This window comes from Orcinus orca, chromosome 12 (assembly GCF_937001465.1).
Source record: "Orcinus orca chromosome 12, mOrcOrc1.1, whole genome shotgun sequence".
NCBI lineage: Eukaryota > Metazoa > Chordata > Mammalia > Artiodactyla > Delphinidae > Orcinus > Orcinus orca.
In genome coordinates, this window is record NC_064570.1 from 43,070,674 (window position 1) to 43,092,792 (window position 22,119).

The window sequence follows — 22,119 nt, forward strand, 5'->3', positions numbered from 1 at the left end:
ACAGTAGGGGCTAGAATATGGCATAATTTACAGCAGGGTCAATCAGGTTAGGAGCAGAGGTAGAATGTCTGCTCAAATTTCAGATTCCAGAGAGGGCAGATCTGATTAGCATGTGACTGTATGCCATGGGACAGAGGCAATTTCTCAAAAGGAAATCCGGGTAGATGAAGAAATGGATATTAAATAACAAAAAAGAAAAGCAATAAGTGTCTACTGCCCCATGAAAAAATGAACAAGAACTTATTTGAATGAAGTTCTATAAATACTATTTATGGCATCAAATACAGAAAGTTGCACTCCAAGAATGAATAATATGTATAGCTGATTCACTTTGTTATACAGCAGAAACTAACACACCATTGTAAAGCAATTATACTCCAATAAAGATGTTTAAAAAAAAATAGTGTGTATTAACAGCAAGAACTGACAAAACCATAACCTTCATAGTCTTAAAAAATAATATTGCCAGCTGGAAAATTCTGGAAGCTATCATTTCTAATATTCTGTCATCCAGACTGGTAACAGGTTTCTACTCTATATCCCCGTGCAGTTACGCTCCTTCATGCCATCATTATCTCTTACCTAGACAATGTAATAACCTCCTAAATGGGCTCCCTGTCTTGATCCTCTGTCAGTCCATCTTCCACACGGAATGCAAACCGTTCTAAAATACAAATGCGATTTTGTGACTTCCAGTTGAGTCCTCTTCATTGCTCATTGTTAAAATCCAAACATCCCACACAATCTGGGCCCTGCATACCTCTCCAGTTTCATCTCTCCCCACTCTCAAAGTTTCACTCCTTTCAGCCTAAAGACCTTTGCCAAAATACAGCTGGTGCTGCCTAGGGCCTTTACCCCCTTAGTTCTCCTCTTAGAAGGGCTTCCGCTTAGAAATGCTTCCTGAACTGCTCAAGTTTGGATTAAATGCACCTTCTAAGTGCATTTAATAAGCAACACGTTTCTCAAAGTATAGATTGCTGAGCTGCAAACCGCCAGTCTGTGACAAGATAATTATAGAAGTTACAATTGCTGACATACTTTTATTCTATTTTACACAGATAATAGCCATGGATTAGCAGTTGTTTTTTATTTAATTGGTTCTTCACCACAGAGTTTGACAGACACTGTCCTATGGTGTAATATTTGTATCACAATACCTGCTATTCTAATTATCTACCTTTATATGTTTCCCTCCTTGAATGTAAGCGTGAAGATTTCAGGAGCAATGTCTAGTTTTTAACAGTAGCCCCACAGTGCCTGGCACATCACATATAGAACTTAAAAATACTATTTTGGTTAATGGAAATAACTAATTTTAGAAAAGCAGTGGTAGAAGATATCAGTTTGAAGTCTTTGGATGTCCCAGCTAGCCGTCTCTGTGCAAATTGTTTTCCCTGAAATCAGATAAAACCAGTTTCTATAGGATGAAAGAAGAGTTACATTGAGACATTTCTTTAAGAAGCAACAAGCAAAAGAGTTAAAAAATTTGAATGTTCCCACAGTCTTTGAGCAGGTGGTGGAGTTACATACCCTCTCCCCACAGGGGGGGAATATATATATATAGATGTATATACATACACACAGTATTTGCATACAATATCACAGATTGCTTAAGAACACACGCTCTAATTTAGTTATTTTCAATATTTTTGGTCTCAGTATTCCTTGATGCTCAAAAGATATTTACGTTCCCAAGGAGCTTTTGTGGGTTATGTATTTCCATGTTTGCCATATTAGAAATTCAACCTGAGACTTAAAAAAAAAAGAGAAAAAAATATAGAGGCACATACTCCATTAGCTGCAGCCATCAAAACAGTAATGTAAGAAAATGTCATTTAGCCTCTGAAAAATCCATTGAGTATCTTTCTAAAAGTACATATTAATAGTTCTACATACAAAATTCCAAATTTTATATTTTCAAGGAATGGTATTTTGCACATCAATAGTTGCCTATATATATATATATATATATATAGGCAACTATATGTATATGTGTGTGTGTGTGTGTGTGTATATATATATATATATATATATATATATATCAGTCCCAAATAAGGAGTTTGTGTGTATCAGTCTCATAAAACTGGGCTAATTTTATTTTTATTAGTCATAGTCATCTTCCTCATCTTCATCTTCCTCAGTTTCTTCATTTTCCTCTGTTGAATTTACAGCTGCTTCTTGTGCAGCCCTGAAAGCCTGCTCCTCTTCCACACTAGGGTCATCCATTTCTGTAATTTCTGGTCCACTGGGGTACTCTTGATAAACTGGTGGTGGAACTGGAGGTGTATAGCTGTCTGGACTGTATTTATGACCCCAGCCTATGTAGAAATTTTCAAACTTTCTGTAAGTTAAAAAAAAATGTAGATCATTGTATAATTTTTCAGTAAGAAAAACTGAACCTTCTTTTCTGTAAGGATAAGGTACTTAGAGTATCATAGTCCCATAATGTTAAAACAGTACAGTATATTTTAAATGCATTAGAGATGAAATATCCCTAAATGATTCTTTTACCACAGGGAATTACTATGATCCAAACTGCTTAAGCTGGTTAAGAAAACATAGGGCCAGACCCTGTCAAAATGTACCCTACACCTGGACCACAGCCTTTCATCTTTTAATTATTTTCAGAAAAACAAAACAAAGCAATGAAGTTAAAAATTACATACCTTCCTTAGAGTTAGAAAGCATCAAGAAGTTGCCAACCTTGAAAACTCTTGGCTGGGTGAGAAGTCGGACTTGTGGTTAACAACCTATGTGTGTTTTCAGGTCTATCCTTGAGCAATTACAAAAGCTTTACATAGTTAGGCCTCACAGGGGGGAACTGCCCTCTCCACCCCAGACTTGGTGCATAGCCAGTGCACTGCAATCTCTAAGAGAGCGTTGTGGTCAAGGATTCTGGCCCCTCTGGCCTGTCATGCTCTTAACACAATTGTGTTCCTGGCCCAGGTGCCTTCATTCCCAGGCCTCTTCATCTGAGGCCTTCAGCAGAGGTCTTCTTCAGGCCCCTTTGCCAAGGCTTCCTAATGAGGGTTGGGTGAGAGAAGGGGAGACCTTATAGACACTTCCCCTACTCTTGACTCAGTACCCAGTACTTTTCCCTAGTCCTCCCCACCTTTCTCTGGTCACAGGTCCTTAAAACTGCAGGAGCCTTATGTGGGGACTTGCTTGTCATTGAGATGACCCCACAACTCTGCTGACCCATCTGACCTTCCACCAGTGTGCCATTCCATGGGGGCAAATGGAACGGGGTTGGGGTGGGGGGAATCAGTCCTTCAACTTGGTTATACCATCACAGTAAGTGATTAAAGGCTTAACATTTTCATTTCTGGCTTGTTGCTTTAATGGCTACTCTGACATTTGACCACTCAGCTCTCCAGCTCAGCCGAGCTTCTGACACTAGGTTATTAAGTAAGAAATGGAAGCATAAGACAAATGAAAGTGTAAGCTCTGGGTGAGGAATTAAAGGACGTTTACTGTCCTCTTATCCTAACTCTTTTGAAAGTGATAGCCTAAATCATACATATTTTAAATTATTTTTTATCAAGATATCCAACAAAAATGATGAGATTTAAACTAAATACTGCTTAGAATTACCTCCATGAAATGAATATCAATTACTCAAATAATCATAGAAGAAAAACCATATTTTAGCTTTAATTGGATTAAAACATATTTTATAAATATGTTTTATGGATATTGGATAAAAACATTTATGGATATGGATAAAAACATATTTTAGCATTAATTGGATAATTCAGATGAAAAGGCAGAAGTCTGAATTACTCTAATGTTCTAAATTTGATGCTTTGTTGTATAAGATGGATGTTGTTTGAATTAATCTTATGCCATACACACGACATTCCAGTGATAACTTATAATTTCCAGAAGTTAAATAATCAAAATAATAGCCTTGTAAGTTGTCACATACTTACTTGCCATTGGAAAAGGCATATGCTCCAGTCCAAAGGTTGGATCTAAGGACTGCAATAGCATATTGAGTAATGAAATTTGAGGATAACCGTGTTGTCCAAGGCGGTATATTCTGGATCTCTGTAAACCAAAGAGAAATTCAAAATAGACTTAACTGCTAAATAGACAAGGATATACTGTGTAACAGAAAAGCTGTATTTATACATCTTAAAATACACACTTGACATGAAGTTAAAACATTAGCAGCTTAACATAAGAGCAGGAGGGTATTATATGAACGTTGTGTAAAAATGAAATTTGAAAAAAAATGTGTATACATTTATATAGATATATATATACACACACATATGTGTATATATATATATATTTGTGTTTATATGTGTGTGTACATTTGTAAAGCAGAGAAAATAAGTTTTACAAGAGGAGGCCTATGTGGCGGAGGGAAAAATACGTGATGACCAAATCATTATTATGAAAGAGAGCTAGGGTTATAAGCATGAATGCTCCAAAACTGAATAGGAAGAAAAAAAGAATATGAAAGCAATAGTAGATTAGAAAAAAACCAAAAACAGTACCTCATATTTTAGCTATGCCATGTGTTTATGATCTGTAGAATGCAAAACAAGAATGATAAAAAAGATAGCTATCAGCATTTCCACTAAGAGGTAGAGCCACCTTATACTTCCTCTGCAGTCCACTCCTGCAACCGCTGTCCTAGGCAGTTCTCGGTGGGGCCAGCTACATTACATTCTTTATTCCTACCATGTACTGTAGTGTAGTGTGTGTGTGTGTGTGTGTGTGTGTGTGTGTGTGTGTGTACACAGGTTTCTCCCGCTATCCAAAAGTAGAGCATTCCTATGAAACCTTTTTTAAGCTGAAATGACATAGAGCGAAGAAGCAATTACCTTAGGACACATCTTGCTAATGTATTGACGAGATTAACTGAGATAAAGCATAGAAGCTCACAAGCACAGTTCAAAGCTATGGCAACTTGATGCTGAGATGCTGAGTGTAGTTCCTGGAGAAGGAGCTTGGAGGTGCCCCTCTGACAGATTGAAGTGTGTGCTGCTTCTATAACTGCTCACTGCAAAACAAGTGCTGAACGCTATTTTTGCCTTTTTTTTTTTTCTTCGTAAAAGAGAAAATCCTCTGGATTTCTATCAGTGAAAATAGGTACTAATGTAGTTCTCTCATAAAAGCAAAGTGGTGTAAGTCTATCTTTTGAAAAGCAGGAAATACCTGTGTATATATACATATATAGTATCAATATAGAGAGAGTATTTGGTATATATATAAAAATATATATTACATTGTATACATACATAGTACGGCATACCTTGTTTTATTGTGCTTAACAGGTATGGAGTTTTTTACAAATTGAAATTTTGTGGCAACCCTGCATCAAGCAAGTCTGTTGACACCATTTTTTCCAACAGCATTTGCTCACCTCGTGTCTCTGTAACATTTTGGTAATTCTCTCAGTATTTCAGACTTTTTCATTATTATTGTATTTGTTATGGTGATCTGTGATCTTTAATGTTACTATTGTAATTGTTTTGGGGTACCACAAACCATGCCCATGTAAAACAGAGAACTTAATTCTATAAATATTGTGTGTGTTCTGACTGCTCCAACAATGGTGAATTATGTTGTGCCCCAGGAACTAATATTGTGCTGTAGGTCAATTATACTTCAAAAACAAACAAAAAAGCTCATAAAAAAAGAGATCAGGTTTGTGATTACCAGAGATGGTGGGTTGTCGGAGGGGGAATTGAAATTGAAGGAAGGTGGTCAAAAGGTACAAACATCCTAATAAGTAGGTACTAGGGATGTCATGTACAACATGATTAATATAATTAACACTGATGTGTGTTATATATGAAAGGTGTGAATAGAGTAAATCCTGAGAGTTCTCGTCACATCACAAGGAAAATTCTTTTTCATTTTTCTTTTTTAACTATATGAGATAATGGGTGGTGACTAAACTTATTGTGGTTATCATTTTGTGATGTATTTTAGTCAAATCATTATGTCTTACACCTTAAACTTATACAGTGCTGTATGTCAATTATATCAATACAACTGGAAGGAAAAAATAAATAAATGGGAGAATTTAACAAATAAAATTTAAAAAGGAAAACCTGGAAAGGATTCACCTTTCTAGATGCCATTAAGAACATATATGATTCATGGGAAGTGGTCAAAATGTCAACATTAACAGGAATTTGGAAGACATTGATTCCAACCCTCGTGGATGACTTTGAGGGGATCAAGACTTCAGTTGGAAGAAGTAATTGCAGATGTGGTGGAAATAGCAAGAGAACTGTAATTAGAAGTGGTGCCAGGGCTTCCCTGGTGGCGCAGTGGTTGAGAGTCCGCCTGCCGATGCAGGGGACACGGGCTCGTGCCCCGGTCCGGGAGGATCCCACATGCCGCGGAGCGGCTGGGCCCGTGAGCCATGGCCGCTGAGCCTGCGCGTCCGGAGCCTGTGCTCCACAACGGGAGAGGCCGCAACAGTGAGAGGCCCGCGTAACACACACACACACACACAAAAGAAGTGACTGAATTGCTGCAATCTCATGATAAAACTTGAATGGTAAGGAGTTGCTTCTTATGGATGAACAAAGACAGTGGTTTCTTGACATGGACATGGAATCTACTCCTGGTGAAAATGCTGTGAAGATTGTTGAAACGAATACAAAGGATTTACATATGACATAAACTTAGTTAATAAGCAGTGGCAGAGTTTGAGAAGATTGACTTCAGTTTTCTACTGTGAGTAAAATGCTATCAAACAGCTTTGCATGCTACTGAGAAATCGTTTGTGAAAGGAAGAGTCAATGTGGTAAACTTCCTTGTCGTCTTATTTTAAGACCCCAACCTTCACCAACCACCACCCTGATTAGTCAACAGCCATCAACATCAAGGAAAGACTCTCCAGCAGTAAAAAGATTATGAGTCGCTGAAGGCTCAGATGATGGTTAGCATTTTTTAGCAATACAATATTTTTTCTTCCAGTTTGATCTGTTTTTCTTTGTGTTTGCATGTATATTTGTTTTTTTGTATAATTGACCTACAACACTATGTTAGTTCCTGTTACACAACATAGTGATTTTTTTCTATACATTTCAAAATGATCACCACGACAAGTTTAGCCACTTTGTATGTCACCATACAAAGGACTTTTTATTTGGACTATATTCCCCACACTACATTTCATACCCTTGACTCATTTATTTTGTAACTGGAAGTTTGTACCTCTTAATTTCCCTCACCTAATTCTCTCATCCTCCCACAATACAGTATTTTTTAATTAAGGTATGTACATATTTTGGGAAATAATGTTATTGCACACTTAATAGACTACAGTAGAGTGTAAACAAAACTTTTATATGCACTGGGAAACCAAAAAATTATTGACTCACTTTATTGCAGTGGTCTGGAATTTATCCTGCAATACCTCCAAAGTTTGCTTGTATGTACATATGTACATACTTATGTATGCCTATACACACACACACACACACACACACACATATAGTGTGTAAAATTACCTAAATCTTCAGAGATTGGTGTCAAGAGAGGAGGCCCTACTTCCTGTTCTATGTAGTCAGGCTCTTCTTCTTCTTCTTCTTCTGCTTCTGCTTCTGCTTCTTCCTCCTCACTTTTTTGTATGGGGTTGAACCAATTACAGCGACCCTGGATATAAATATTGGAAGATTTAGTAGTCTAACAAGGACCTTAAAATATCAAAATATTCTTTTGGATTGAAGTAATTGTCTGCATGACATCCCATTATGTGGCATATTGATCATTCATTCAACATATATTTACCAAAAGCTGTTTTGATCAATGTTATTTTAAGCAAAGACTGTACTATTTATTTCAAGAATCTGCCCACTTCTTGAACTTACAGAACATTTATATATTAAAATCATTAGAACCTTTGTGAAGAAGGTAATCATTTTACTGATCTATGTGAAGGTAAGGTACTATTATTATTATTAATAACAAAAATGTGATAATAAGATTAGGTATGGAGTTTGGGGCTTATAATTTCTCATTTAATTAACTCATCTAGAGGTATTTAAGAATATCTCTTATGTACATCAAAGTATAATGAAGATTTTCTACCTGCAGATGAGACAGTTTAACAGATTGATTAAGAGTATGGACTCTGGATCCATTCTGCCCATTCACATCTGACCCTGTTGTTTATTAGCTATGTTCCCCTTGTGACATTTCCTAAACCCTCTGCCTTAATTTCGTCATCTGTAAAATAAGGATATTAGTCTTTCATACAGTTGTGAGTTTTAAATGAGATAATACATATAAAGTGCTATTAAGAACAACTGGCAGAATAGGTTCTATATAACTGTTACAGAACACTGTTTACTTGTTTTTGTTAGAATCTTTTATCATTCTTGGCAAAAAAAGTTCCTTGTATTATAAAAATAGAATAAAATAACTCCTACCAAAATTAATGTACCATCTATATTTAACATATAAAAATAATTTCACAACACACCTAAATCTAAATCCTTATGTAACTTGTCAAATACTCCATAGAAATATTTATTTTATTTACATCTGGATCACAGGTTTATACGACTTGGCAATTATACAGTACTCTGTTTTCACTAGGTTTTTTAATTGTCTCTGGAGTCTGAAGGCCTTTGTCCTGTATATATTGTATGCATTGTAGACAGAATTTAATAAATATTTGCTGACTAGATGATAGATTGAGAATTGCAAAGCCCCTACCTGAGGGAGTATATGTTGTACATGATGAACCCAATTGGATAGGGAGTCCACTAGATCAATCACTTGGATTCCTTCAAAATCAGGGTTTTCTTCAAAGCTGTCTCGCCTGCCTTCTGTTTCTTCCTCCTCTTCTCCTTCTTCTTCACCAAAATGATAGAATCCTAGAGGGCTGACCTGAGTCCCTGCTGAAATTCTGGCAATTTGTGCTCGTAAGTAATTACTCTCATTTCCTGGGAAGGCTGGGTAGCTTACAATGGGAGTATCCAATCGCCCAGTGAAAAATTTCTTGATTTTTCTTGCAATAACAATTTGTGCAGGTGTAACTGCTGGTAACTTCACCCATGGTCTTCCTGGTTCATTGCAAACAAAATAGACATATTTGTTGGCACCTGTTCTGCTTTCTTCCTTTGGAATAGACTGTGGGGCCTTGTAAAAGGACCTTGGTAATTCATCTTCATCAGCTTCATTGTCTCCATTGTCCCACTCTTCAGGTACATCTTCCTCTTCCACCTCCTCTTCATCTTCTCCCTCACGGAATTCCACTTCAGCTACAATATAATTCATTTCCAGACCTAAGATCTTACCCCAGAAACGACATTTTTGGATTGGGTGGGTGTCAGTAAGCTGCTTGAGGGCAAGAAATATGCGATAAGTCTCATCAGTGCCCAAACCGACTCCAGCTTGTTCAAAATAAAAAGCTGACTCCATTACATTTGGAAGAGAGTGTTCTGCCTGGGAATACAATTGCTGTGATTAATATTTTATCCATAAGAGAACTGCTTGCAGTCTACCTTAATGTGATCCCTATTTTTAAAAACCATGACATTTTTCACAGAACTAGAACAATTCTAAAATTTATATGGAACTACAGAAGACCCAGAATTGCCAAAGCAATCTGAGGGGGAAAAAAGCTGGAGGTATAACCCTCCCAGACTTCAGACAATACTACAATGCTATAGTAATCAAATCAGCATGGTTTTGGCACAAAAGCAGACATATAGATCAATGGAACAGAATAGAGAGCCCAGAAATAAACCCACACACCCATGGCCAATTAATCCATGACAAAGGAGATAAGAATATACAATGGAGAAAAGACAGTCTCTTCAGCAAGTGGTATTGGGAAAGCTGGACAGCTACATATAAATCAATGAAATTAGTACAGTCCCTCACACCATATACAAAAATAAACTGAAAATGGCTTAAAGAGCTGAATATAAGTCACAACACCATAAAACTCCTAGAAGAGAACATAGGCAAAACATTCTTGGACATAAATCATAGCAATAATTTCTTAGATCAGTCTCCCAAGGCAAAAGAAATAAAAGCAAAAATAAATGAGACCTAATCAAACTTACAAGCTTTTGCATAGCAAAAGAAAATATTAACAAAACATAAAGACAACCTAGGGAATGGGAGAAAATATTTGCAAATGATGCTGCTGACAAGGGGTCAATATCCAAAACATACAAACAGTTTATACAACTCAATATCAAAAAACAAACAACCCAATCAGAAAATGGGCAGAAAACCTAAATAGACATTTCTCCAAAGAAGATATACAGATGGGCAACAGGCACATGAAAAGATGCTCAAAATCACTAATTATTAGAGACTACAAATCAGAACCACAATAGGTATCACCTCACGCTGGTCGGAATAGCTATCATCAAAAAATCTACAAGGAGAAAAGGAACTCTCCTACGCTGTTGGTGGGAATGTAAATTGGTGTAGACACTATGGAAAACAGTATGGAGGTTCCTTAAAAAATTTTAAATAGAACCATCATATGATCCAGCAGTTCCATGCCTGGGTATGTATCTGAAGAAAACAAAGACACAACTGCAAAAGATACGTGCACCCTGATGTTTATAGCAGCACTATTTACAATAGCCAAGACATGGAAACAACCCAAGTTCCCATCAACAGATGACTGGTTTAAGAAGATGTGTATGGAATACTACTCAGCCATAAGAATGGACTATTGCCATTTGCAGCAACATGGATGGACCTAGAGAATATCATACTAAGTGAAGTAAGACGGGAAGACAAATATTATATATCACTTACATGTAGAATCTAAAAACTAATGTAAATGAATCTATATACAAAACAGAAACAGACTCACAGACACAGAAAACAAATTTATGGTTACCAAAGGGGAAAGGGAGTGGAGGGATAAATTAAGAGTATGGGATTAACAGATACAAACTATTATACATAAAATAGATAAGCAACAAGGATTTACTGTATAACACAGGGAACTATATTCAATATCTTGTAATAACCTACCATGGAAAAAAATAGTCCAACATCCTCTCCTTATAAGAAATATTTAAGTGGCCCCTTTACTATCTTGAAATAATAAAATGTAGCATACAGTAATATGTATAAAATAGATAACCAATAAGAACCTGCTGTAGTAAAAAATAAAATTCAAAAAACATTAAAAAATTTTAAAATGCCATATTTGCCAAATAAATAAATAAATATAGCAAAACCTACCTACAGATATTTAGAAAATAATTTTTATAAATATATGTTTATATATGTTTTTAATATATTATCATACATTTACTAAATAAATATTTATGATATGGGTATGGTAAGATATAGAGTAAATAAAAATCAATATGGGTGTAATATACAGGATAAATAAAAGGAACGTATAATAAGGTAAACGCTCAGGCATGACTACATTCGAAGACATAATTTAGTTAGATGCTTGCTTCTACTTATGATAAATAATTTTGGGTTTAAAATGAGAAAAGCAGAAATAATTCTGAAAAAGAAATACAGGAAAATAAAAAGAGTCTCAAGTGAACTCTAGAAAAACATTTTTGAGAAAGTAGAAAATAACCTTAACTGAGCTAGGGATAACTTGGCAAGACAACCTTTAGACCCTGAGAAATTAAGAGCGCTTTGCTATTCTCACAAATGATCTGCTCTTATTTGTATTATAACTTGAGTTGAAAAATAGAGTGTCAAAATAAGCATAATGACTTTTTTCAATCCTAATCTCATCTGATTGTAAGACTGTTTCTTTGGGATCTATTGCACCACGCGCTCTGATCCTACTCTGTCTTCTATAACTATTTCTTCTTAGTCTTTTTAATTAATTGAGGCCTAAATATCGGTGTCCTCAAAATTTCAGTCATCTCATCACTCAGCACTTTATGCCTAGAAGATTTCTCCCACACCAACCCAAGTGATATGTGGTTTTTAAAATCTACTTCTCTCACTCTGACTTTCCTCCTACATTTCACACCCTTATTCCTAGCCAGCCACGAGAACTTTCAATCTGAATATTTTCCAAAGATATCACCATCACTCAGTTTCCCGAACTAGAAAGTTCAGTCATCCTTGCTCCCTCTGACTCCCTTGACTCTCATATTTAGTTAAGGTCCTATTGATTCCACCACCTAAAGAGCTGTTGGCATTATCCCCTCCTCTTTAACATGCTAGTATCCACCTGGACTACTTGTCCTGTCACAGAAGTCTTCTAATACTGTCTTCCTTGTCCCCATTCAAACCCTTCTTCTTTCATTCTGCTCCACATTACTACCAAAGTTATGTTCCTAAACCATAATTCAGACCATGCTTTCTCTACTAAAAGCCTCTATTAATTGCCCACTGTACGCAAGAGATCAATTTCTTATCAATACACGGTGAGCAGTCTAGCTTTAAAGCACCTTGCTTGCTTCATTTCCTTCACTCAAAATCCCTCAAATCTGAAGTCAGTTTCCCAAATGCTAAATAATCTCTCTTGACATTTTATTGTGCTTTTGGCCCAGAATTTTATGCCTTATAGTCTTCACCTGGTGAACTTCTACTTATCCTTCATGATCCAAGTGAAATATCACTGCCATTACAAAGCATTGCCCAGACCCTAATAGCAGTTAGTTGCTCATAGCTTGTCGAAACAACGCAGTAGTAACTGCTACTATTCATTAAGTTTCTAGGATGTGCCAGATCCTTTATATATAGGACCTCTACCCCTCAAGTTGTTGCCATGTGATTATCCCTGAGGCTTGGAAAGGTTTAGTCATTTAGAGTCACACAGGGAATAAGTGATTGAACTAGGATTCAAATTCAGATCTAATTCAAAAGCCCCTGTTTTTTCCACCATATCTCTATTACTGCAGTAGTCAAATAACTTTAATCTTTTTTTACCTCTTTCACTAGACTGTGACCAACGTAAAGTTAGAAAAGTCTTTTTTATGTGTATGTGTCAGTACCTAGCATGCAGTAGGTATGTTTGCAAATCAATGGGTGAAGGAATAAATGAATGCTGAAGACTAAGAACAGGAATTCTGGTGTGGTCAAAGACATGAATAGAAATATTAATACTCTAAACATACCAGTCTGGGACAGAGTTCCAAGAGCTACCTATCTTCCTCTTCCTGAATCTTTCTACTCTCTGAGGTAGAACTTTTTATCTTCATCTGATGACTTGGTTCATCCTTTCTCTAAAACCAATCCTACTCTTTATTAGGAGGAATTGATGGAATCTGGTTAAGAGGCTCAGATGCCAGCATCAAAACAGCTTATCTGTATTCTCATCCCAAAACTTAGTTCAGAACGTAGATCCCTGCCTTGTAATACTGTGCCTATAGATAGTGCAGTGCCCTATTCTCATACTGGAGTCGAACCTTCTTTGATAAACTGCATGAGAGTGCCTGCCTTCTGTTTGATCCCCACATGCTGTTTGCCGCCAGACTTGTCAATACTATATGTGGCTACATAATCAAGTGTTTGGAGTAAGGTATTTTTAGAAAAGGTCAGCCAATATCAAATCCTTGACACCTATCACTTGTTCCTTCTGAGTATTCTATATCTCACTGTGTCAATTTGTGTCTCCCTATAACAGCTAAGGAGCTCTAGAGGGTAAACCTACTGTGCATATCCCTACTCCTCCTCTTTCTTTGACTGAACTCTATGTCCTTTTCTGAACATATGTTACTCCAAACATCAAATTTGCAAGTATGAGGACAGTTTTAAATAGTCTAATAGTAACAGAACATAGAAGCTCAGTAGATGTACAGTATAAATTACTCAGTAGAATAAATTGCAAATATGCAGGCATTTAGGAAACAGTAGCGTATACTGATTTGAAATATTTGGAGGTAAAATTTCAGTAATACAGCTGATTTTATTCTCGAATGATACCTTTTTATCTCTGTCACCAACTTTGTAAATATTTTCAGCAATTTATCTATGAGGATTAAAAGAAATATTTTATTTCTCTCCTCTCTCATTGACATAATATATATACTGTCAAGACACAATATGAAGATGTAGCCTTGGAAGAGAATGCAAATGACATTAGAAGTTCTTTTAATTTTTCCAGTAAATTAAAGGGGAAAATATGCAACTTGATTTAAAGCCTAATTTTAAATTATGTGACATTTATTCATTCATTCAGCAAATATTTAATAAGAAACAGCTGCACACTCAGATCTGTACCAGGTACTTTGGAGATATAAAAGATGAAGAAAACATTTTTTCTGATATCAAGCAGTTTAACCCTACAAACATATAAAACAGCTAAGCCTCTGAAATACTAAAACACTGTGTGAAAACATAAGAAACTCTAACCAAGGAAATGAGTGGTATGAAATGAGTCTGCAATACTATTTAGTACGCTATAAAAGGCAGTGGATATGAATTTAAAGCCACACCCCACTAACCTCAAAACCCTAAGGTTGACCTATTCAGATTTACAGGAGTGACTTACTATTTCATCTTCCATTTCTTGGTCAGCTCCTTCTAAATTTCCCTGGAGAAAAAGAGCTTTTTGCTTCTCTGCTATTTCATAGGCTGGAAGCATCTCATTCTCATTTTGGAGTGTATCCAGTTTTATACTAAAATGTTCCATCTTCACATCTTGGCTAACATTTTCAATGATGTCCACAGCATTTTCAGGACGCTCATCTAAGACCTTGGTCAGCATTTCAGAAAGATGATCATATCTATCCAAAAAGAGAAAATTCCAGATAATAACCCTGTCAAAAGCATTTGAAAAACATTTCATGCATTCTCAGTGGGTTTTTAGGAAACTTCAAGAACTCGAAGACTTTAGAGATTTTTAGTGGAAAAACACAGTAATTTCTACCACTGCCAAGAAAAACTTTGAGCATAAAATAAATCAAAGCAAGTTCTCTCTTTTTTTTTTTTTTTGGCAGTGCTGCGTGGCTTATGGGATCTTAGCTTCCTGACCAGGGATTGAACCCGCACACCCTGCACTGGGAGGTGAAGTCTTAACCACTGGACTGCCAGGTTAGTTATTTTATTTTTTCTTTAATATCTGTATCTATCTCACGGATCTTAAGAATGTCAAAGAAAAATATGTAGATTATATGGGCAACCAATGTGAAGGCCAGTTTACAAATACCATACATGAAGAATATCATATTCTTTCTCAAAATATTGCTATTTTTATAAATGAACAGAAATATTATGACTGGCAAAAAAGAAGCAAGCAATTATTTTCTGTAGGCTTTTTATTCAACAATGTGAAATTTTGTATTTTAGGCAAATATTGTTTTAATTGCAACAACAACAAAAAACAGCTTTCATGGCTGTCAAATAAGGTCAGCATATAGGAGATGGAGTTAAAGTTGTCCTTTACTAAAAGCCATTTTTAACTACAGGCTCTAAAGCACTTAGAAAATAATAGTGAATATTATGGAAGGTATTCATTTGTTACCTCAGAGACTTAATATTTGGAAATTAAATTAAATTAAGCTATTTAAGTAATGTCAGTTACAAAATCATTCAGTAAACGAAATTTTCCCGTTTTTTGTTTTGTATTCAGTTTTAAATTGTGAACTTTCAAGTGTTTATAATAAGCTCTTTTGGCATTTTATCAAAGTTTGTAAATTCATGCTTGTTATTTAACCCAGGGAATTGTGACAAGAAGTTTATATCAGTAATTCAAATAGAATCCACTGCTAAGCAGCAAATCACATCCCTGAAACGTAAGTAAATTGTAGTTAAAAACAGTAATTTATAAATAATATTTTAATTTGGGTTTTGTGAAGATTTCTCACATCGAATATTCATTGGTTTCTTATTCTTCAGACTTTAAAATTATACCTCATATTTTTAAAAGCCAAGTAATGGCTACAAACATTTGCCACATACTGTATATTGAATGGGCATTCATTTAATGTTTGCTGATTAATCAGGAGGCATCTCAGCAAATTACGTGGTGGATTAACTAGATTCAAAAGGTCCGGGCTGTATTTCCTGTACTTCCATTCATTAATTCATTCTTTATTCAGTAAATACCTGATAGCACTGTGCTAGGCATTAAGTATATAGTGGTGTACAAAACTCACATGGTCCCTCACTCTGAAGGCCTGCACTTAAGTGGGAGAGTCAGACATTAAATATAAGTCTATAAGTCTATGTACAATTATAAATGGCCTTACGTGCTATGAAGGAAAGAACAGGCAGTTATAATAGAGTTCTGTGGAAGTTGACTTCTAAAAGATGAGAAGCCAGCCAGGCAAAGACTTAGAAAGACTTAGGGCAGAAGCCTTTCAGGCAGAGGGAGCAGCATGGGAACTGAAGAGGACACGTGGCTAAAGCATAGGGAGGGAAAGGTAAGAGTCAGTGAGTGCTGTAAGCCAGAGAAATCTTGAGCAAATTAATTTTTCCATGACTCAGTCCCCTCACTTAGAAAACAAGTGGATTGTATTAGATGTTTTCTCAAGTCCCTTCTAGCCCTAAAATTCTGTTGATTCTATTGTTATGTAACCCCGGCAGCAAGAATCTCTAGAAAATTATACTCAACGATAAGATCTGAATTTTAGCTATAATGGGATGGTCAGAACATTCCTGGGCCATTGATCACCACATTTTAAGAGATCTGGATAAAATGGCATGTATTTTTGGGTGGCCTGTATGGCGACCAATTCTCCTGGTTTGCCTAGGACTGAGAGGTTTCTCAGGATGCAGAACTTTCAGTGCTCAATCAGGACAGTTCCAGGTTAACACAGGTAATCTATCACCCTAGCACTGGCCTGGGTGGGGACTCAAAACCAAGCCATATAAGCACTTAGAATGCTTAGATTTTGGTAGACAGTCCTTTTTTACAAGCATCTTGGAGAGATGCTTGGACTTCACTGTCTTCATGGTTTCTTTCAAACCCCAGACTCCACAATTCCTAGATTTTATTTCTGTGCACCTAGGGTCTTTATAGAAGCTAGAAGAATCTCCACCAGTGACCTATTTTGAGTCCTATGATACAAAGAGTTATTAAGTCACTCTCTCACTCATACAGACGTTTCAGATATATTTCCATTCACCCACAGAAACACATCCCCACACAGAGATACTTTCCTTTGCCAAATTTCTCCCCCAACCCCCTTCCTCCAAGACTTACAGATTTAAGCCCGACTTGCTACTGGACTTTAGTAGGTAAGCCTTAGCATTCTGAATGGCAATCTCAAGCATGCTGGGGGCCACTTCAGAAGCCCCAGACTCAGGCTGATCCAGATCATAGTTACTGTTTGAGTCTTCTTCTTGAAAGATGTCAAATCTCAGCTCTTTCCGTTTAGAGTTGTTGTAGCTCACATCCCTCGGTCCATACAGGTGACATTTAGTTTGCTGAGATTGATGAAAAGTGTTTCCCTCTGATTGGCATGTTTGATGAGGAGTTGATTCTCCTTTATCAGATGATTGTTCCAAATGGTCAAAGTGAGGTGTCCCAGCTTCAGAAATCACACTAGTGGTCTTGTCTGACTGCCATGGTGCCATAAGGTCCTGCACGGCCAGAGCCAGGGGAGAAGGAGTGGAAGAGGGCTCCTGAGATGGGGAAGGTGGAGATGACACACCTGGTCCTACGAGGTCATCCACAGGCGTGCTGGCTCCAGATTGGGGGATCCCAGGAGGGCTGCTCCTGGGCTGGGGTCCAGTTTCCGGCCCCTGCTCCGACTCTGAGGCCTCGGATAACCCAGGTTCAGGATCTTGGGAGGCTGTTACCATTTCTTCCCACGGCCGCCCTGTTTCCCCAAGTTCTTGGTGTTGTATTTTTTGTTTCAGGGGGGTCGAGTCTTCCATGGAAGGAGTCAAGAGAAAAAAAGTTCTGGATGAAGGGGGCGTGCAGATATGGAAGGAGGCAACGCAAGGCAGTGGCTTTGCTTAGGTCTGCTTGGCGATTTCTGGGTCCTAGTTGCTCTGCAAGTCGCAGCGTCCTATCTCCATAGCAACCCCAGGCAGGGTTCCCCTAAGAGAAATAACACACATCTGTTGCCAGGATTCTAGGGAGGAGACCAAGAAAGATGAAAATCCTAGATCTGTGATTTGGTGGAGCCTCTGCTCCTCTACCTAGCTCAGCCAATCCAATCTGCAGTCCATCAGTCGCGGTTGGAAACCTGAGAACTGGTCCGACGCAAAGAGGAGGAGCCGCGACCCGGCGGGATGATTTTCAGGGTCTGATAGTTTGATTCAAGTTGCACGTTGAGGAGTGAGTCCTGCATTAGTGGAGGGACGATACATTTACAGAGCTTGTGTGTGTGTGTGTGTGTGTGTGTGTGTGTGAGAGAGAGAGACAGAGAGACAGAGAGACAGAGAGAGAACGAGAGAGGGAGGGAGGGAGAGAGAGAGAAAGGAGGGATGGAGGGACGGAGCGAGGGGGAGACCTTGGTAATGTTGAGGTGCAGGTGACAATGAGACTCTCGTTTGCAGAACATCAGAGTCCAAGACTCAGAGGGCAAAGGTTTCTCATCTGTGCCAACCAAACTTGGGCAACTTTTGAACAATAAACAAGGAAGTCCTGATTTTTGCTCTTCTCCCTCATGTGGAATCTGCCAGATGAGTAGGCAGAAAATTACCTTCAAGGAGAAGGCAGTGCAGAAGCTTACCCTATATAAATAGACAATTCATGGGTTACCTGTTTCCTAATAATTGAAATTCAAATTAACTCTAAAGCTATATTAGTATAATGTAACCTTTATTTGATAATATGAATGTGAATTCATAATTTTGCAATATTTAAGATCATGACTATTAATTCATATTATTCCATCTCCAACATAAAGAAGGTATAGAGGATGGAACCATATCTGGCCTTGACTAAAAACTGTAAATTAAAGTCTTTTTTTTAAGATTATAATTAAAAAAAATTTTTTTGGCCACGTGGCTTGTGGGATTTTTAGTTCCCTGACCATGGGCAGGGAAGAGCAGTGAGAGCAGAAGAGTCCTAACCACTGGACCACCAGGGAATTCCCTAATTAAAGTCTTTAATGTTAATTTGTTCTGTATCTCTCTCTCTTTTAAAATAAACCAATTAATACTTGATATAACTTCCAATTAGCGACATGTTGGTCATAAATTCTAATTTCATGAAAGAGCATCATACTTACCTCCCACCCCCAGTTTGGTGGGAGAAGCACAGAACTCTTCAATCATTTGTTCAAAGCTGTGGATATTTACCCTTCCCAAAATACACATGGGTGTGCACACACCAAATGTTGCATGTAATTTCTTCTGGTTCAGGGACTCCTTGAAGTCAGAGTCCCAGATTAGAACTCTTGGAATAAGACTCGGAAAAACAGAATGAAAGGTAAACTGGAATTATAAATTGGAGATTTTTTGTAATTGATACAAAGGTTGAAGGGGAGATAGCATTTTTTCCCCATCATAGTTCTATTTTCTCCACCCTTGAAGCTGACAAGATATGATGGAGGATTTTTTCTTGGACTGACAAGCCAGAGCAGGGTGGTAGGACCAGAAAAAAGGCATGATAAGGAACAGTTTTTTGCATCTATATTCATGAGAGATCTTAGTCCATAGTTTTCTTTTCTGCAATGTCTTTGTCTGGTTTTGTTATTAGAGTAATTCTGGCTTCAAAGAATGAATTAGGAAGTATTTCCCCTGCTTCTGTTTTCTGGAAGAGATTGTAGAGAATTGATCAAATTCACCTGTGAACCCATCTGGGCCTGTTTTCAAAGATTATTAATTATTGATTCAATTTCCTCATATATATGCCTATATATGTGTGTGTGTGTTTTGGCAGACTGTATTTTTCAAGGAATTGCTCCATTTTATCTAGGTTATCAAATTTACGAGCATAGACTTGTTCATAGTATCTTCTATTATCCTTTTAATGTCCATGGGATTTCTAGTGATGTTACATCTTTTTTTTTTTTTTTTTTTTTGCGGTATGCGGGCCTCTCACTGTTGTGGCCTGTCCTGTTGCGGAGCACAGGCTTCGGACATGGCTCACGGGCCCAGCCGCTCCGCGGCATGTGGGATCTTCCCGGACCAGGGCACGAACCCGTGTCCCCTGCATCGCAGATGGACTCTCAACCACTGCACCACCAGGGAAGCCCCCCTTGGAACTTTTCAATGATCAGTGAAGTTTTAGTTTTCTAAGCTGTTGGAGGGGATGCCCTATTCCAATAATGATCTGCCCAAAATTTTAACTAAAGGTGAAATGGAGAAACATTTTAGAAAGACCTGTATAATTGTGATGTCGTAATTTGTTCCTCTTCTTCACTCAAAGTAATCAATTCATTTTTTTCATTTTGTCATTTGGATCTCAAAGAATTGAAGTAATTGGGAGCACATCATATCATCACATGAAATTGTACCATGTTATATTACCTAGGTCTGTCTGCTGAGGGACCTGGAAGCAATGAGAAGTCAGAGCAATGAGCATACCTAAAGCATACCTAAATCAGTCACAATCAATGACTGATTGCAGTGGAGCGGCAAGGAAAGTACAAATGAGCCTAGAACATCTTCCTATATCAGAAAGAACTGAAAGAATACTGGAAGCATGTCAAAAGCACACCAGAGCCAACTTGGACTTATTGCAACTGACAAATTCTGGTACATTTTAAATATTAAAATAAATAAAGGTAGTACAGATTGTACTGTTTAAATAAAAAAGAAGACATGAGCCTAATACGAGGCATAGGCAAACTTTTCGGTAATGGGCCAGTAATTGTTTTAGTTTTGCGGCCCAAATATTATGTGTTTATATAACAAGAAAGAAAAAACTTTCCACAGCTTTTCTATTATATTTTATTCAAACTAGATTATAATTTAAAATAATTCTTTGTAATATATGTCTACTAAAGACAAGGGTAGACTCACAGATGTTGGGAGACAGTTTACAGTCTTAGGTATGTTTATTTTCTATAGACATGTTTCTTTAGATGCTTTACTCAAACTCTAATCAACCCAACATCAATAAATAACTTATTTTGCTTGGCTAAAAAATGAATCGCTGCATATCTATTTTGATTGCAGCCTCATCTTTTACTTTTGTGAAGCGACTTTGTTGAGATGAAATATTCTGTTTAAAATTTTATGTTTTTTCTGTCCATTTCTTTCCTCTGAGTTGCGAGTATTGCGATTACTGCTTAGTGTGGTTATATTCATGCATATCGTATTCTTTTAGGTTAGCTGTAGTGTCATTGTGTAATAAACACGATGTTTTACCTGTTCTTCAATAAAAGTAATCCATTCTCCACTGTGCCTTAAAAGCATGACATTCAAATCTACTTTTCTTGTTTCTTCATAATGAGCATGTACTGGTAATAAAAAGTAAAATATTGAAGTATGGCCATACATACTCTGAAAGGCTGTTTCTTTATAATGACATCATTGTAATTATGCTTATTATTTATGTTTATGAATTATTTCATCAGTTTTATTAATATATGACAAAATACATTGAAAATCATTAATCACCTGCACACAGCCTGATAAATATTCACAAAGTGACCACACCTATGGAACCAGCACTAAGATGAAGAAACAGAGTATTACCAAGACCACAGGAATGCTGTCATTTGCCTTACCAGTTACTATACCACTCCTATAGGTAACTTCTCTTTTTCTAAACCCATAGATTATTTTAACCTATTTTTTTTATCTTACGTAATGTTTCATGCAGTAAGTGTCTAGCCTTTTTTCCACTCAATAGTACGTTTCTGAGATTCGTGTATGTTTTCAGTGTGGTTGTAATTCATGCATCCTTAGTAATGTACACTGTACATAAACATTGAGTCCTTTCCTTTGTTGATTGCTGTGGATAGTGGTGCCTTGAAATGTTGATGATTGTAAGTTTACTAATTTTTTCCTTTAAGTTTCTTCCATTGATTTATGCTTCACAAGTTTTTTCCCATTTGGGAATTATGATCAGATTCACTTATATTTTTCTAGTTATTCAAAATGATTTTATCTTAAATTATTTAACCAGTAAATACATATGGAATTAGCTTAGTGACTTAGATGTTATGGATAAAAGTATTTTTTCAACCAATAGTTAAATGATAGAACCATTAGATGATTATTTCACCTTTGAACCTCTGCTCTTTCATGTAAACTTTGTGATCTGGTAAATTATTAAATAGATGCATGTGTTTCATGTGAGTTCTCTATTTTGACATTCACGTTTGGTTA

General features: G+C 36.8%; 1 protein-coding gene and 1 long non-coding RNA gene across 3 annotated transcripts; one reads left to right on the forward strand and one right to left on the reverse strand.

Annotated features, from left to right (window-relative positions):
- Positions 1-1,951: 1,951 nt before the first annotated feature.
- RSPH4A (radial spoke head component 4A) lies at positions 1,952-17,907 on the reverse strand. Of its 2 annotated transcripts, XM_004264691.3 has the most exons (6): positions 17,087-17,907; positions 14,432-14,666; positions 8,695-9,426; positions 7,485-7,629; positions 3,933-4,050; positions 1,952-2,341 (listed from the first exon to the last, which is right to left on the reverse strand). In XM_004264691.3, the coding sequence occupies exons 1-6, from the start codon at positions 17,761-17,763 to the stop codon at positions 2,104-2,106; spliced, it is 2,145 nt and encodes a 714-aa protein (XP_004264739.1). In that variant the 5' UTR covers positions 17,764-17,907; the 3' UTR covers positions 1,952-2,103. The 2 variants fall into 2 exon arrangements, with proteins under 2 accessions (XP_004264739.1, XP_004264740.1); XM_004264692.3 differs by lacking the exon at positions 7,485-7,629 and having other exon boundaries at positions 2,319-2,341; positions 17,087-17,797.
- Positions 14,676-21,203, forward strand: LOC117199362 (uncharacterized). Its single transcript, XR_004480577.2, has 3 exons — positions 14,676-14,973; positions 15,600-15,674; positions 17,746-21,203. It is a non-coding gene; the product is annotated as an uncharacterized LOC117199362 (long non-coding RNA).
- The last annotated feature ends 916 nt before the right edge of the window (positions 21,204-22,119 follow it).

What these genes read in the sequence shown, in the direction of transcription:
- RSPH4A (XM_004264691.3), bottom strand. Translation starts at nt 17,763, where the DNA reads ATGGAAGACTCGACCCCCCTGAAACAAAAAATACAACACCAAGAACTT. An exon ending in AAGAAATGGAAGATGAAATA is followed by an intron (nt 9,427 to 14,431) that starts GTAAGTCACTCC and finishes TTGTATTCCCAG; the next exon opens with GCAGAACACTCTCTTCCAAA. An exon ending in TACAACATATACTCCCTCAG is followed by an intron (nt 7,630 to 8,694) that starts GTAGGGGCTTTG and finishes ATTTATATCCAG; the next exon opens with GGTCGCTGTAATTGGTTCAA.